This window comes from Chlamydotis macqueenii, chromosome 3 (assembly GCF_036417535.1).
Source record: "Chlamydotis macqueenii isolate bChlMac1 chromosome 3, bChlMac1.mat, whole genome shotgun sequence".
Classification (NCBI taxonomy): Eukaryota; Metazoa; Chordata; class Aves; order Otidiformes; family Otididae; genus Chlamydotis; species Chlamydotis macqueenii.
The window spans coordinates 54,423,497-54,437,161 of record NC_141558.1 but is presented as its reverse complement, the minus strand read 5'-3'; the positions used below and the strand labels follow the sequence as shown (position 1 = coordinate 54,437,161).

Below are 13,665 nucleotides of genomic sequence, written 5' to 3'. Positions count from 1 at the left end.
TGAGCTCAAATCTTTCTTACTCTGTCAGTCATACATAGCTCTTGTCTAGGCCCAAATAATTTTCTGGCTGGTATTGCTGAAACTCTGCTGCTCAAAAGGCGTACTGTTTCCACATTCCTGCTTGTTGCCTTCAACTGAGCTCTTGGCTCCAATCACGTCTTGGCTCCTCTAACTGATGATGTCCTTTCTTTATTCTGAGCATCTCCACTGAAGCTGTCTTTAGCCTCTTTGCTTTTACGCCATTTTTAACTCCTTTAGGTACTTCATAACTCAGCTCCTTTCTGCCTCTTTTTTTTCTTTGGGATTTTGCTGAATGTTTTGCTGTTGCGTGTAAGAGATCTAATGCATCTTCTTTTCCTTATGTCATGTCAAGGATTTTAGCCGTACTATGCTTTGTGTTGAAAATGACCATGAATTTGCCTGAATTTACTCATTCATCATAAAAATACCTTCTGAAGTTGTACTTTTTCTCCCAACTTAATTCTGGTGCATTCCCTGTAAATTGTCCTCTAGGCAGACAGCGGACAAGTAATGCCGCTTTCACCTGAGAGATTACTGGCCTTTACCAGTAATCCAGCTGGGGACAAATATTTGGAGTCAGTGTGGTCCTATCTACTTAGTAAGAGAGTGACATATTTTATCCAGGTTCCTTGTTGCAGTTGGTTGGGTTCTGTAGACGCCAAAGCACATTTTGGTCACTTGCACATATAGCCTCAGTTGCTCACTTTTAGGGACTACATCTAATGGGGACTTTCTGAGTAGTAACTGAGCACAGATAGGTTAAGCACTTTGTTAATTTAAGGTCTTATTTTGGTGCATGGGAGACAAGGTTTTTTTCCCATTGGGTATAAGCTCATAGAAGGTATGTGGTCCTTCCTCTCAGTTACAGAAGAACTTTGGATGTGAGGCAGCAGTTACTCAGGAGCTGACTAGAAATAGCTCAGTGACAAACCAAAGTTAGAACACTTCTGCTACTGCCTTAACCAAAAGGATTACATTTGGACTACTAGAATAAAAATAATCTCTCCCCACATCTGAAAACACATGCCAGGATAGCATGGTTAAGAGAGGAAAATGGCTGCTTCCCTGGAGAAAGAGTTGATATGGATGCCATCATCATTTGGTTGGGTTCATATTCATAACATGCTTAACGCAAGAATAAAACATAATTTATACTACATTTTATTTTGTTTCTTAAAATGTGAATTAGGCTAAAATGTTCCTTTCCATCATAAAAAAAGTGCTTCTATACTGTATAAATCAGCAAAGTAATATTTATTTCTGAAAAGTTACCTTGGTTTTCACCATTTAAGGACCTAGCTGTATGTATATTATTAGTCATGGAAATACTGCTTAGTTGCTTTTCGTACCCTAATCACTGTCTTTCTGTCTAGTTGCTATACTCTGTCTGAGGAAAGCTGTATGTATAATATGGTAGTAGTACAATAATTGTGTATATTGTTTAGCTCTTATGGTCTTTCAAGGTAAGATGTGCTCCTTATAACATAAAAACATGGGGCTTTTTTAACACTTTGGATTTATTTCCCCTACCCGATCTAATTCAACCGTACTTTTCACCATACTTTTCTCTAGCTTGGTATGCAAGCTTAATACAAGGACAACTATCCTGGCAGCAACAAACCCAAAAGGCCATTATGACCCTAATGAGTCTGTCTCTGTCAACATAGCTCTTGGCAGTCCTCTGTTGAGCAGATTTGACCTGGTCTTAGTATTGTTAGATACAAAGAACGAGGAATGGGACCGTATCATTTCATCCTTCATCTTGCAAAATAAAGGTAAGAGTAGTCTTTTTAAATGATAATGTGGTTTTGGTTGGGACTTTGGTTGGTTGGTTGGTCTTTTTAAAAAATTTCCTCACCTTTTAGTTTAGTTTGTTGTTCTCGAGACTTTCATATTAATCAGTGTTTACATTTTTGCTACAGTAGTTGCCTGCAGTATCATTGTTTTTCAAGTAGGAATAAGATAGAGATCACTAATTAATTAATAGGGGTGAGCTGAGAACACTGTAGTTTTACTCTGTGATCGGTTACAAGAGATTTAGCCCAGACTGCTCAGTAAGTGGATATTTTGCATCTTGCACCTTTACTTTGCTTGATGTGCAGATCCTACACACCATCGTACATGCTATTAATGGGAAACTTAATTCAGACAGAACAAATCTGAGCTGCATGTGCTGCAGGGCTTAGAGAGTAAAGAGCAGTGTTCCATATGAGGCTTTCTGTGCTCTGGACTTCGGGAAGGCATTGTGATTTGATTTTAACCAGCCCTTTTTCCATCCACGTGAGGAACACGGCTTTGATCCCCATTAGGAAAGAAGTGGTTAGAGGAAACTTCTTCAGTTAGCTTCCTTCCCTTCCCAAAATGCTTCCCTGCAAAAAATGTTCAGAATATGGCAGGTAGCTTCTGGCTCCTAGAAAGTAGGTAAAACAGCCAAAAGGCTGGTTTATGTACCTGTTACTTATGTACATGAATGTACATGTTATTTATGTACATGGATGTACATACATTCGTGTAACATTTTACATTTTACTGACTATACCATCTGGTGGGCAGTGAGTCTGACTGCAGTTCTGTTGAAATTACTGGAGGCTTTACTGTGGATTTTGATGGGGGAGGGATTGGATGGTGTGTAAGATTTGTCCAGGAATTTGACCAAGTCCTTGAGGACTAGTGTGCAGGCAACCCAGTATGTCCCAAAATTACAGTAATGTGTCTGTCTATTTAACAGGAATTCTTAGGAAAAAGCTTGATGTCTGTTGTTGTAAAATTACTGACTAGGCAGTTGTTATGCAGGTTGCCCAAGCAAATCAGAAAAGCTCTGGAGCATGGAAAAGATGAAAACCTACTTCTGCCTTATAAAAACTATACAGCCAAAATTGTCTGATGAGAGCAACCTGATCCTTGTACGCTACTATCAAATGCAGCGTCAGAGTGACTGCAGAAATGCTGCCCGAACGACCATTCGCTTACTAGAGAGTTTGATACGCCTTGCAGAGGGTAAAGCCGTGGTATTTTTATTTTTAGGCTAAAAACTAACCTTTATAAAATGAGTAGACCAGGAGTATAATTATAGCCAGTAAGCAGAGTAGCAGTTTTTCCATAGAGGTAGGGATAGGTGATTCTTGTCTTGTTTTGTCTTTCTAATCTAAAAAGACTTGGAGTTGAATATTTTGAATGTGAGAAAGGGTGTTATATTTAGATTATCAAAATCAGTTTTAATTTTTCTGTTCTCACACTCATAATAAAAACTAAATGTACTGGAAGAAATCACATTTGAGAGAAAAATCTTGAGAGGTTATGTGTCTTTATGAAAAGCAATCTCAGGATTTATTTTACTTCATTTGAGTCCTGGGTTGTCATCGTACTTGGCCTGAGGAAAGGTGCTTCTATCCTAAAATTAATATACTATTAAAAATAACTATTTTTCATTTCCTTAAATATCAATAATCAAATCTATATTTTGCAATAGGACTTCAACATTTCCAACTCTAGGTTCAAATCATATTTTATTTATAAGAACAAAAATGAAGCAGTAGGTTTCTGTCTTAACATGATTTTTTTTAATAAAATGGCATAGCAAATATTTTCAGGATTAATTTAAAAGAATATACTGGGGTTTTTTTTGTAACAATCATAAATCATCTTTATGCTTTTGTATGCCAGTCAGCAATGTAGAGCTTCCAGCATCAGATGTTTATATTTTGTTCTCCCATTTGGGGGAAAAATTATGTGAATGAAAGACACTCCTAACTTTTAGGGATTCACATGTTATTTTTGCATTCAGTGTTTGTTCCATTCTTATGTGTTCACACGATTGGAGCTCTTAGTAGCATTTTATTCTTTCAAAGTATTATATAGATGGTATTAATTAACCTGCCTTTCTCTAGCTGAATAAGAAATGTGTGTGTTTCTACAGCCAGTTAGGAGGAGAGCTTCACGTAGTAAATTATTTGCATTATATCTGTTTACAAAAATCTGTTTTATTTTGCTGACTTAAGAAAGGGAAGAAAGGAAAAATAAAGCTATTGAACAGAAAAGCATATTAAATAATACTAAATTTGTGACACAGCCCACTTAGAGGAAGTCAAATATTTTCTGGCCTGCAATGAAAATTAGACTTATTTTTTTTACTTCACAATGATGACAAATACCTATATAGATAGGGATGTTTCATATCACGCTCTTTATTGTGATATCCAGCACTTTAGATTTTTTAACTCTAGCATTTTGAGCATCTTTATTTGAACTGTCATTGTAACTGTAACCAGAAGTCACATAACATTCTTTACTACTAAAACTGAGCCCTCTAATTCCCATTGAAATATGCACTAAAATCAAAAGGATTGTATTGATGTTTAAGTTAGAATCATACCCAACTGTTTGAAGAGCTGAAGAAATTTGAAAAAATATCCTGTCCCTTCTAGTACAAAAAAAAATTGCTTTTTGACTTTGGTAACCCTTGCTTTCAATGCTTACTTATTTTTGATAGCTCATGCCCGATTGATGTTTAGGGATACTGTGACTTTGGAAGATGCTGTAACTGTGGTATCAGTGATGGAATCTTCTATGCAGGTAAGGCTTCTTGCAGGCATTGCCATTGTGCCCTACCACATTTAAGGGATTCAGTTTATCATGTAGATATATGCCAGCTTCTTTCATCTCTTTGGAGGTTTCATGAAGTCATGGAAAGTAAGTCATCAGACACCTTAACATGTAATTTTTAGTCCATCTTGATTCTTAAAATCCTTAAACAGAGATTATACTGAAAAACGTGTATTGATGATAAAGGCCTGGTATCTTTTTTTATAGACTTTTGAGTCTAAGTGAAGTTTTGGCATGCTATTGATTTTTGCTAATCTACATTTTAAAGACCTTTTAAGCCAGAAGTTGTGTCTATATCACTGTGTTAATAGCCTCTGATGGATTTTTCTTCCGTGATGTTATCTTGTCACTCATTAACTAGGTATGAGAGAACCAAATCATTTTTTGGAGCAAGTTTCAAAGAGTTGCCAAGACCTACGCTTTATTTTGCCATTAGATCATTATAAAATATGTTGTTGGTGATCCTGAAACTCAAAACTTTTGTTGCTGTACACTGCAAATTGTGCATTCCAGTTATCACATGGATTTGTGTAATGTTTGTATGTAAAAAGGCATTGAAAGAATGTGGAAAGCTAGATTTTAGTTTACTGTAACATTGTTAGGATGTTGAATGTAAAGAAAAAGCAACGCATTTAGAATTAATGAAAAGAATGTGAGTCTCATAAAGGCTTTTTTAAAATGGAAATGTGAAAAGTAATATAGACACTTTTACTTCAGATATAATATTTTTAAGGGAAATAAATCTTCATACTTTGGGGTAGGAAACTAATTACCATAAGCAGATTATCAGAAGTTTTATGCATGGGAATTTTTAGCACATCTGAAATTCTTGGTTTTGACTCTGTCAGACATGGTGTACTCCAGTGCACAGATGACTGGTCTGATCCAAAATGGCATTTCCTATGTTTCTGTATAGGTTAATATGAATATATTCAAATTAAGACAATTTTGTATAGCACCCATTAGCTCAATGGACCTTAAAGACCTTTGCAGGAGTAGATACGCTCCTTTTTCGGAGTTAAAGCTCTTCAGGATGGATGCATAAATTCACATATGGCAGGTAGGCACTTGTGATCTCCCTTGCTCTTTCAAAGAGGCTTTAGAGACTGCTTGCAGTTTGTGCCACGAGTAGTCTGCTGCACAGTGTTGCAAATGGAATTTCTCTCAAAAATACTACAGAGCCTGACTTTATTAAGTAGCAAAAGATTATTTCGCTGTCTGCTGCAGTTCATCTTGCACTGTTTTGAAGAGCTCAGCTTTTCAATGACAGCACTGCATCTAAGTTAAAATAAGAAGCTGTAGTAATATATCCAGTTGAAACAGCAGAAGATGCTATGTAAGTGTTCATTAGCTGTAATTAAACCTGTGATTAACTAGATGGGAATTTGATGGGACACTAGTTTCAAAGCAATATGGTTTGGGTATAAGAAATCTGAAATGCTGATTTGTTTTTCTCATAACATCAAAAAGTAGAATGTATGTATATAATAGTAATGAATGTGTAGTGTCATCTGCCTACCTCTCTACCTACCAGCACGAATAAATGCAGCAGAGTTTTTTTTAACTGTGGGCCACTTTTTCGTATTTATACAGCCCTGACCTCAAGGGCTGCAGTTTGCATAAAAAGCATCTATCTAGTAAGAGTCAGGCAGAAATTTGCCTGCCAGAATTATGACTGCAGAAGACTACCTGGGACTAGTCGGTACACTCATCATTTCTGCTCCACTCTTCACTTGTCATAAGCAAGTAGGCAAATGTGTTCATTTTTGCTAGAAACGTGCAAATTTGAGATCTGCTATTTAAGGCCAAATTTTACTTTCGTCCTGGAAAGTATAAGTGAATCATTGAAACAATTTCATTTTGAAGGAAGTGATTTGTTTGTTTTATAAAAAAAAAAAAAGAAGTAACATGGAAAGGTTTATTTTCAGGAATTAATTCCTTCTCTAGAAAAAAAAAAAAACCAAAACTTTTTGTATAGATAACATCCTACTGCCTAATTGTCAGTCTGTAGAATGAGGTTGTAAATGGGGAAGTACCAGAGTCATTCTTGGAGGACTGGCTGCCACCTTTCAGCTCAGCAAACTCAATCTTCGACACTGTCTTTGCAACTTCTACAAAAAGTCATATTCTTGCCAGTATAAAGTCAAAGTTCACAGTTCTCAGATCAGTGTTCAGTTATTTCTTGTGGGCCCTCTTGGGAAGGAGGACTATCACATTTTCATCACCAGCCTAGTTCATTTGGGTACTTTTGTTTGTTTTGTCCTCTAATTCACCCTTATTTTTCTCTTTTCTACTTTGTCTTCGTGAGCGTATTCTAATCCCCCTGGCTTGATCTTTTCTTTGCCTCATTTCTCCTTTGTTAACATTGTCTCCCCCTTCTCTTCGTCCTGTTTTCATCCTTGTTTTATTCCCTTTACAATCCATCTCCTTTTATTCCATTCTTACATTTTGTCTTCCCATCCTTAGGCACTTTAACACCCTTTCTTTCTGCTAACTTTTCCTATAATACTTTCTGTTTTCTCTCTGTCTGTTCTAGATCTGCTTCCCTCATTTCCACAGTGTGTGGATTTGTCATTTGGCTACCTTCCTCTCAAAATGGTATCTCAGAGTCTCAGAGGGACAGATAACTCAGAGACATAAGCACTAGTACAGGAATTAAACTTCACAGATACCTTAAATTCAGGCCCATCCCACTTGGAATATCACACACACACATTGACATTTAAAAGAAGCTCATTGTGATGGCCAAGCAAAGCACTGAAAAGTTAGTGAGGGCAAGATGTAGTTGTACCACTTAGGCATATATCTCAAGATACATAATCACGTATTCCTTTTTTTTCTAGCAGATCCTTAGGTCACAGGTTGACAGCACTCAAGCCAAAAGCAACTATCCTCTGTCAGTGCTTTGCTCAATGTATTGTTTATTACCTGCCTTTCTAAATGTTGAATTCTCAATTTCTTCATGTGTTTTTCTGTGGAATTAATCTCCAGTATATTTGAGTATTTCAGAAATATCAATTCACTTATCTTCACGCAGTCCTTGTGAGGCGATGGGATAGTGCTACTCCCACTCTATACTCTGGAGCTGAATTATGCACCATCCGGAAGAAATTGTCCACTGGAGTGTACCCTATGAGAGATGGTTAGGGCCCCAGTTTCAGAGTAGTAGCACTTTGAGTGTTTGAGCACATTTCTCGTTGACTGCAGTTTCCTTCTGTGCACACACCACATCAGGATCCCAGTTACAGATTATTGCCTTACAAAACCTTTGCTTAACTGGCTCATTCTGAATTGCAAGAACTAGAACTTTGTGTCTGAGGTAGAATCTAGTTCTCTTTGGCTGCTTTCCCCTGTCCTAACTGAGAGACTAGACTTCCCTTTCTGCAGTGCCTGCCTTATTGACTATGAACCTTCCAACAAATAAGGCAGGGAGGTTCTGCAACAGCCTTTTCTGTGACTACAGACTACTGTGTCTGTGTGGAACAGATCTGTCGTGTTCCTGAAGCGATAGGCAAAAAAACCCCAAGTGATAACTTCAATGGGTTGCATTAATGGTTGCGTGGACAGTGTTAGTTTTAGCACTGTGTAGTTTTAGAGGGCTTTAATTAGCCACCAGAATGATGTTTTTTCAATGTTTTTTTTTTTTAATACAAAGTTTTAGAATTTCAAAATGGAAGAACCAGAAATTGCCACAAATGAACATATGTGGTCCAAGTGATGCCACATGTAGCAATTTCTTGTTCTAGAGACTCCGTTGATTTTTACTATTGCTCTCAAGGCACTTGATATGCATCCTGTTCATTAGCTGTATTGAGCTTTATAGATTAGACAGGAGTGGTAAATGCTAGCTAATCTGTGGCAAATAGAGGGTTTGTGGTGTGGGAGTTTTTTTCCAAAGAGCAATTAACTACAGAGCTATTCTAGATTATTTGTTTTGGAACAAATCACTTTGTGCAGATGCTCTGTTCCAAATAAAAACTACTTCATTTCTCACAAGTCACAGCAAAATTGTCCCATCTTAAAATCACTTGCTCTCTGGATTTATTCCTGAATAATTAGTTACTCTTAAAGAGCTATTCAGAAATATTTTTGCCAGTCACTTTACCCTGTGTTGACAAGCCTTAATACTTAGGTCTTTCCATTTAAATAATTAGGCAAAGCTAAAGAAAACTTTCAGCAGCCAGAACTTCTTCAGTTATAAAAGTTACTCACATGGGCAGAATTTTTACAAAGTATTTGGAAAACTTCTTTAATCCTAATTTCCATTTTTAGTCTTGATGGTCTCAAGGCTTAGGTGGACTTTCCAATTTTTGTGAAAATAAAAATAAACCAGTACGAGTAAACCGCAGGCTTGATCATATAATTGCTTGATGTATATGAGCAGCTTTGCCTGTGTGAGCAGACCTAACAGGATTATTTGTGTGAATACAGTTACTTTGTAAAAATTTGCTACCTTAAGCTTTAAAATACCTAAGGAAGAATTTTGTATAAAATGGTCTCTGCGGTTTAAATTTGGTGCTGAATAAGAAAGATAGCTTCCTATGATTTATTTATTGTTTTAATCTCTTTGGTGACATAGGGGGGTGCACTTCTTGGAGGCATCAATGCCTTACACACCTCATTTCCAGAAGATCCAATGGCGCAATACCGAACACAGTGTGAACTCATATTGGAGCGACTGGAGCTACATGACCTTCTGCACAAAGAGCTACAAAGACTTGACAGGTTATAATATGCAGAATAACAAAACAATTCAATAGCAAAAAAAGAGTTGTTTGGCAATAACATCTGGAGAGAGTCTAAAAATAGAATCAGACACTGGGAAGGGACTTGTTCTTTAGAGGACATGGATAAGCAGGGAGATTGTTTTAAAGAAGTACTCTAAGATCATCACAAGATCATTTCTCCCTCTGGGTTATGGAATTTACAAACAATTTAAGAACATTTTAATCGTTCCCAACTCATATCTCAATTCTATGCTCAGATAAGTTTCAGCAGAGTTTCTTAGGGTCAAAATGCCAGATTCTGTAGCTGAGCAAATAATTTTATATAACTTTTTGTTACTCGCTTGGTAAAATACAGCAGATCTGCTTCATATATTTTAAGCCTTCTTTTGTGTTGGGCTTGTCAGGATCCCTCCCTTTTGGTTAATCGAAAATATAAGCCTGAATCAAAGTTCTGTTCTTTTGGGTGGTTTTTCTTTTGTACATGCTGGAATTTTCACTCTCTCTTCTGTAGTTTTCAGCTCACTGCAATAATCTTTGAAAAGTTTATTTGCTGTTATTAATAGAAAACTTTTAATGTACTGAGGCTGAGAGGAGAACGCTAGGATTGGAAGGAAATAAAATATATATAAAAAAAACCCCATTTGTTTCCCGAAATGAGATTAGGTTCTAAAGAAACTCATACTTTTTATTGTTAAAGGAAGAGAAAAGATTAATGTTATCGAAACTAATGGAATAAGAACAGCTGAGAAAACACACTTTTTCCTTTAAATATTTTTCAGACTTATTTTGTAAGTCATAGTAAGGACATCTTAAAAAACCACAGAGGCAATAAAGCAGATGAAAGTGGGATATCTCCAACAGACAAAAGCTAGTTTTAAAACAAAGCTAGTTTTAAAACACAAGGGATCATAGAAATGTAGGATGGGATGGGAGATCAAATACAAAGCGAGGATCAGGTCTGTGTTTGAGCTTCCTGGCAGGAGCTTGTATCTGCTCCAAAGGCCTTCTAATGAAGAGGATTTTCCATTGCCATTGGGTGGTCTGTTCATTCTTGCTCCATCCTAATGCTCATAAAGGTTTTCCCAATATTCCACTGGATCCCCTGTGCCGCAAATTAGGCTGATTTCTTCTTCCCACTCTTAAGTACTTAGAGAATACTAAATGAATGCCCTCTTTCAAACAACCTATTCTGTATTAGAAGACTTGTCCCGTGCATTCCCCCTAAACTATATTTCAGTAAAACAAGCATTTATCTTTCAGCCCTTCTTGATGAGTCAGGTAATTTCTGCTGCTTTCCAAAAAATTTTAAGAATAAGCCTATTAGTAAATAACGATAATAATAATTCTAAAACGTACATGTCAATATAGTGTTTTCTCTCTCATATAGCAGAGGAACTGCTTATAATGCATAGGAATCCTTTCACCTACACTAATGCAGTCACTTCTGTGATGGAATGTGGCTGCTCTTCGCTATGGTTAGAATGACTGTTTAGCAAAAAGTAGAATGCTATCTCCATTGAAAATTATATGGTTAGGTACAATAGACAGAATATCAGCCATACTGAGTTTGGAGGGAGCCCTCATTCTAGCACCTCTGTTGTTTTGGAGGACCCTAAGAATATTAATAGCCACAGGCAGTGATAATTAAGTTTTATAGGTGATTTGAGATGCTTTCACTCTGTCACATGGAGTTTTTGACATGTTGTGTCCATGGTCATTGTGAGAGAAAACCACCAGCAACTGCTATTCCAGTAATACCTAGATTTTCCATTCTGGTCGCTTGTTTGAGACTTTACCTGACTCAGGATAAAATCTAATGAGGTTCCCATTTTAGAGGATAAACATACAGAGTATGTAATCCCTAAGGGACTCTAGCAATGGCTGTAAGTAGTGCAAAGCTGTTTGTTTGGGTGGGGTTTTTTGTTTGATTTTCCAAGGAAATGAAGTTTAGGTGGTTGCTTTCTCTATCCTGCCTGTCTTCTGTTGGGGACACTAAATTCTGCCACTTACTGTAGAAGGTGCTGAAAGATCACAGACTGCAACACAAGCTTTTGGAGCTACATGTGAAACCTAATAATGCTCTTTTATGACCTACAATATTTGTAGCTTTTCACCATTTGTACATATTAAGCATTGCTAATGCAATAAAGAAAGGAAAAAGGATAAATACATTACTATTGCTTTTTTTTTTTCATTCCATAGATTACAAAAGAATAATTCATGCCAGCTGCAGCCTGAAGAGACAAGTTTGAGTACTACTACAGCATGCTTGAACAAGGATACTTTTGGGCAGTCAAAGCAAATGTCTCAGTCAGAACCTTCAAATCAAGAAGAGAATAACTCCAGGCCACAGCCTTCTTTGCCTGAAGGCAACTGTGAAGGGAATATACGTGTAGAACCCTTGTGCAACCCATCACCTGGTGATAACAAAAATACAAACCACTTGATTAAACATAGTAAGAGAGGTGATGATAGCAGCCTGGCATGGTTTGACAGCCTGGAAGAGAGCAACATTGATGGTGAAGAAACTTTTCAGAAAAAGTCTCCGGTGCCCAAGATATCTCCAAATAATTTGGCTTCAAAAACCCTGTCTAAAACATCCTGTTCTGAAGAAAGAAGTGCTTCAATACCAAGAAAGGGAAATGGAATGAGCAAGACACTAGCAACTGTGAATCTACACGCTCTGTTGGAACAGGATAAAGTCTCCAAGATAAGCAAGGAAAGGACTGAAGAACACAACTGTTTTTCTTCAGAAGCAAATATTCAAGACCCAGCATCACCAAGTGCTAGCGTGCAGGATTCAATTATTACACAACGAGTTTCTAAAAGCTGTCAGAGACTGCACACGGAGAAATCACGTGGATTCTTTACAAGTACACAGGACCCTGAGGCAAAGGCCATTCCTTCAGTATTACCTGCGTCTGGCCTGCTGGATCTTTCAAGTGATACAGATTCTGTGTTAGGGGAGGAAAAGAGCAGTGTATCTGTAGCAGCAAAAACTGCAACAATTTCTATGAGAAAACGAAGTAAAGGTCAAGCAGTGAAGGAAACAAAAGAAGTAAGTTCCCATGAGCCAGAAACCCTTGACAGTGAAAGTCCTCCAGCAGCTAAACTAGCTAAATTTTCTTTCAGACCAAGGACAAAACTTGATCATTCATCAGAGAAAAAAAATGAAGAATTTTCTCTTTTTCAGAGTGAAACTATTTTTAAGTCTGGAGAGCAGCTCCAGGGAGAGCAGCTGCCAGAAGAATGCTGCCCCCCTGAGAAATCCAAGATGACATTGACTCGCTTAGGAAAAAATAGTTTGGAAAAACGATTAATTGATAATAAAGGGAGAGAAGAACAACAGAGTCAGGCCTTAGGGAAAGAGATCAGAGGAAATGCAACAATATGCTCTGGTGTCAGTTCTGATGCTGTGTCATCTCCACCCACTGAAAAGAAAAGTGAGGGAGAGGAGAAACGTGGCGGCCCAAGCACAGGAAAGGTGCGCTCCAGCACATTAGCCAAACTGTCGACATTCTCCTTTGTATCACGTCCTGAGTCAAAATTGGAAACCTCACCTACCATTAAGATTGACACTATCAAGGAAAGCCATAGCCCACTGCTGAAGGTGCATGTGAGCAATCCTAGCAGAAGGAAGAGTTTTGCATTGGGAAACTCTAGTAAAGCCAGTGCGGTCACACAGAAATCTCTCTTTTCAATAGCAGAGCTAGATGATGCTGCATTAGATTTTGATTGGGATGAAGAGGTTAGGAAAAATCCAAGCACTTAACATGTATATTTTCCAGCTTACTGAGCAGGCAGTTCTCCTGAGTCTCCATCCTTCTATCAATTGTATCCGTAATTTACAAAGCATTAAAAAATAATCTTCCTGGAGCTCTGTTGATACCAATGAACTTGCTTTCTTTAAGGGCTGTATACTTTACTTTAGCTAAGGACTGCATATACTGCAGGCCCAATGTGGCTTTTAGTTTTCTGAACTTTTCCCGAGACTGCTTATATTGGTTGACTGTTTCAATTGAAGTGATGTAACTTGAAGACTTGTATGATTATGTTCATATATCCAGAGTATAGTGAGTCTTGCAGAAGAGCAGGCTTAATTGACTGTAATCCTTTGTTTCATTTAATAGTTAGAACTATACATGATTGAGATTATCCTTCCAAATGACTATGCCACTTTAGAAAAATTATGATGCTAAAGTGATGTCATTATATTTTGTTCATCTATATATGCTGTTTGTCTCAGCGTAGTTAGCAATATTGTGATTTATCATCATGCTGTGGTAAGTATTTCTGTATTATCAGTATCATGACA

General features: G+C 37.3%; 1 protein-coding gene across 1 annotated transcript in view; it reads left to right on the top strand.

Annotated features, from left to right (window-relative positions):
* Positions 1 to 13,122, top strand: part of MCM9 (minichromosome maintenance 9 homologous recombination repair factor) — a 47,614-nt gene extending 34,492 nt beyond the window's left edge. The window contains exons 8-12 of the mRNA XM_086744827.1: positions 1,594 to 1,796; positions 2,815 to 3,018; positions 4,511 to 4,593; positions 9,203 to 9,348; positions 11,553 to 13,122. Coding sequence (XP_086600953.1) covers positions 1,594 to 1,796; positions 2,815 to 3,018; positions 4,511 to 4,593; positions 9,203 to 9,348; positions 11,553 to 13,122 — 2,206 coding nt within the window. The remainder of the gene's footprint in view (positions 1 to 1,593; positions 1,797 to 2,814; positions 3,019 to 4,510; positions 4,594 to 9,202; positions 9,349 to 11,552) is intronic.
* The last annotated feature ends 543 nt before the right edge of the window (positions 13,123 to 13,665 follow it).